At 44.0% G+C, this 1630-nt stretch overlaps 1 protein-coding gene across 1 annotated transcript in view; it reads right to left on the minus strand.

Moving 5' to 3' along the window:
* LOC105296020 (antigen WC1.1-like) overlaps positions 1–1630 on the minus strand; it is a 34768-nt gene that overhangs the window by 11683 nt on the left and 21455 nt on the right. Inside the window, exon 7 of the mRNA XM_023533933.1 lies at positions 423–737. Coding sequence (XP_023389701.1) covers positions 423–737 — 315 coding nt within the window. The remainder of the gene's footprint in view (positions 1–422; positions 738–1630) is intronic.

Raw genomic sequence — 1630 nt, forward strand, 5'->3', positions numbered from 1 at the left:
GCTGACTTGAGAAGTAGTCTAAGTGGCATAGACACATTTCTGAGTAAAATACCATGAGTTTAAGAGATGACACAGTCAGGATTGATTCTCTGCTCGGCCTCGTAGTCACTTTAAAGTGCTGGACATATCTTTTAACCACCCCTAATCAGTTGGCAATTCCTCAGAAAGTTTGTTAGAGTATCATTCACGTTCCCCACATGTTCATTCCATTCTCCCTGATACTTTTCACATAAACTGCAGTCAACACAATTTTCTGTGTGTTTTCCTTTGAAACGAGTCTGCAACATGTGTATTAAATCACCTTCATCCAACTTCATTTGTAGACTCACCTTAAAGTCATCCCTTAGATTTGAAAGTATAAGGTCTCGCTAACGACATCTTACAGGGGTGGGACAGACACATAGACACAGACAGTAATTCACCTGCACACGTGATATAAGCTTCCTCCTTTGGAGAGCATGAATTGTATTTCCAAGGATCGGAAGGACATTGCCAGAGAGAGGTATCAGTTTTCCGACACTGGATTCCATCCACCCACCGAGGTCTAGAACCTTCCCTAAAATTAACAGAAGAGTCAAGGGTCCCATCATCCCCACAGCCAAGGTGTCTGCAGATCACGGACAAAGTCATGGCTTCCATGGGGCTGCGGCAGACACTGCCCCAGGTCCCGTTGTAGAAAACTTCCAGCCACCCAGCACACTCCTGATCCTCATTCACCATCCTGAGGTCCAGGAACTCTAAAATTGAAAGACAGGAAAAACAGGCACAGTGAAGATTCCACTCAACGCTCTGGGTTTTTTCTCTCTCCCAGAGATTATGAATAGTCATCCCTGACTCTGCTGAGAAAGCAGCTTAATGGGACCGAAAATTTGTCTCCCTCTTACCTGATTTTGCTCATGTGTGTCTGTCTAGTTCTACCACAATGATGTAGCGAAACACGAACTGAGAGGAACACCACTCTGGGCACTGCACAGAGGGAAAGCTGAATCCTACTTACTGACACGACTTCTGACAGACTATGTGAAACAGAGTGCGGGTTGTGGGTGGTGGGTAGAATCATGGACCCTGCTTCCTGGAACCTGTGCAAATGTTACCTTTTATGCAAAGGGACTTCACAGCTGTGATTAAGATAAGGATCTTGGGATGATGAGATTAACCTGGAATACCATGGAGTAAGCAGGTGAGCCCAGTCGGATCACATTCTTAGACCCATTCGCCTTAAAAGTAGAATATTTTTCCTGGCTTTCATTAAAGGGAGATGTGACTATAGAAGAATGGTTGGAGATATGCAACATTACCTGTCTGGTGATGATGGAAGGGGCTATAACCCAAGGCATGCACACAGTTTGTAGAGCTTAACAAGACAAAAAAGGAAATTTTCCCCAGAATTCAGAATGGATGCAGCCCTACTGACACCTTGACTTTAGCCAGTGAGATCTGTGTTGGATCTTTAATCTACAGAACTGTAAAATAATAAATATACATTGTTGCATGCCACTCATTATGTGACAATTTGTTGCAGCAATGAACAGAATCTAGTACAGTGGGTCTCACGATTTAACCACTAGATGAACTGAAGAGTGAGCCCAGCTGTCAGATGGAAAGTGTAGGAAATGGCTGTGTCAGGGAA

Source organism: Pteropus vampyrus, unplaced genomic scaffold (assembly GCF_000151845.1).
Source record: "Pteropus vampyrus isolate Shadow unplaced genomic scaffold, Pvam_2.0 Scaffold116, whole genome shotgun sequence".
Lineage (NCBI taxonomy): Eukaryota > Metazoa > Chordata > Mammalia > Chiroptera > Pteropodidae > Pteropus > Pteropus vampyrus.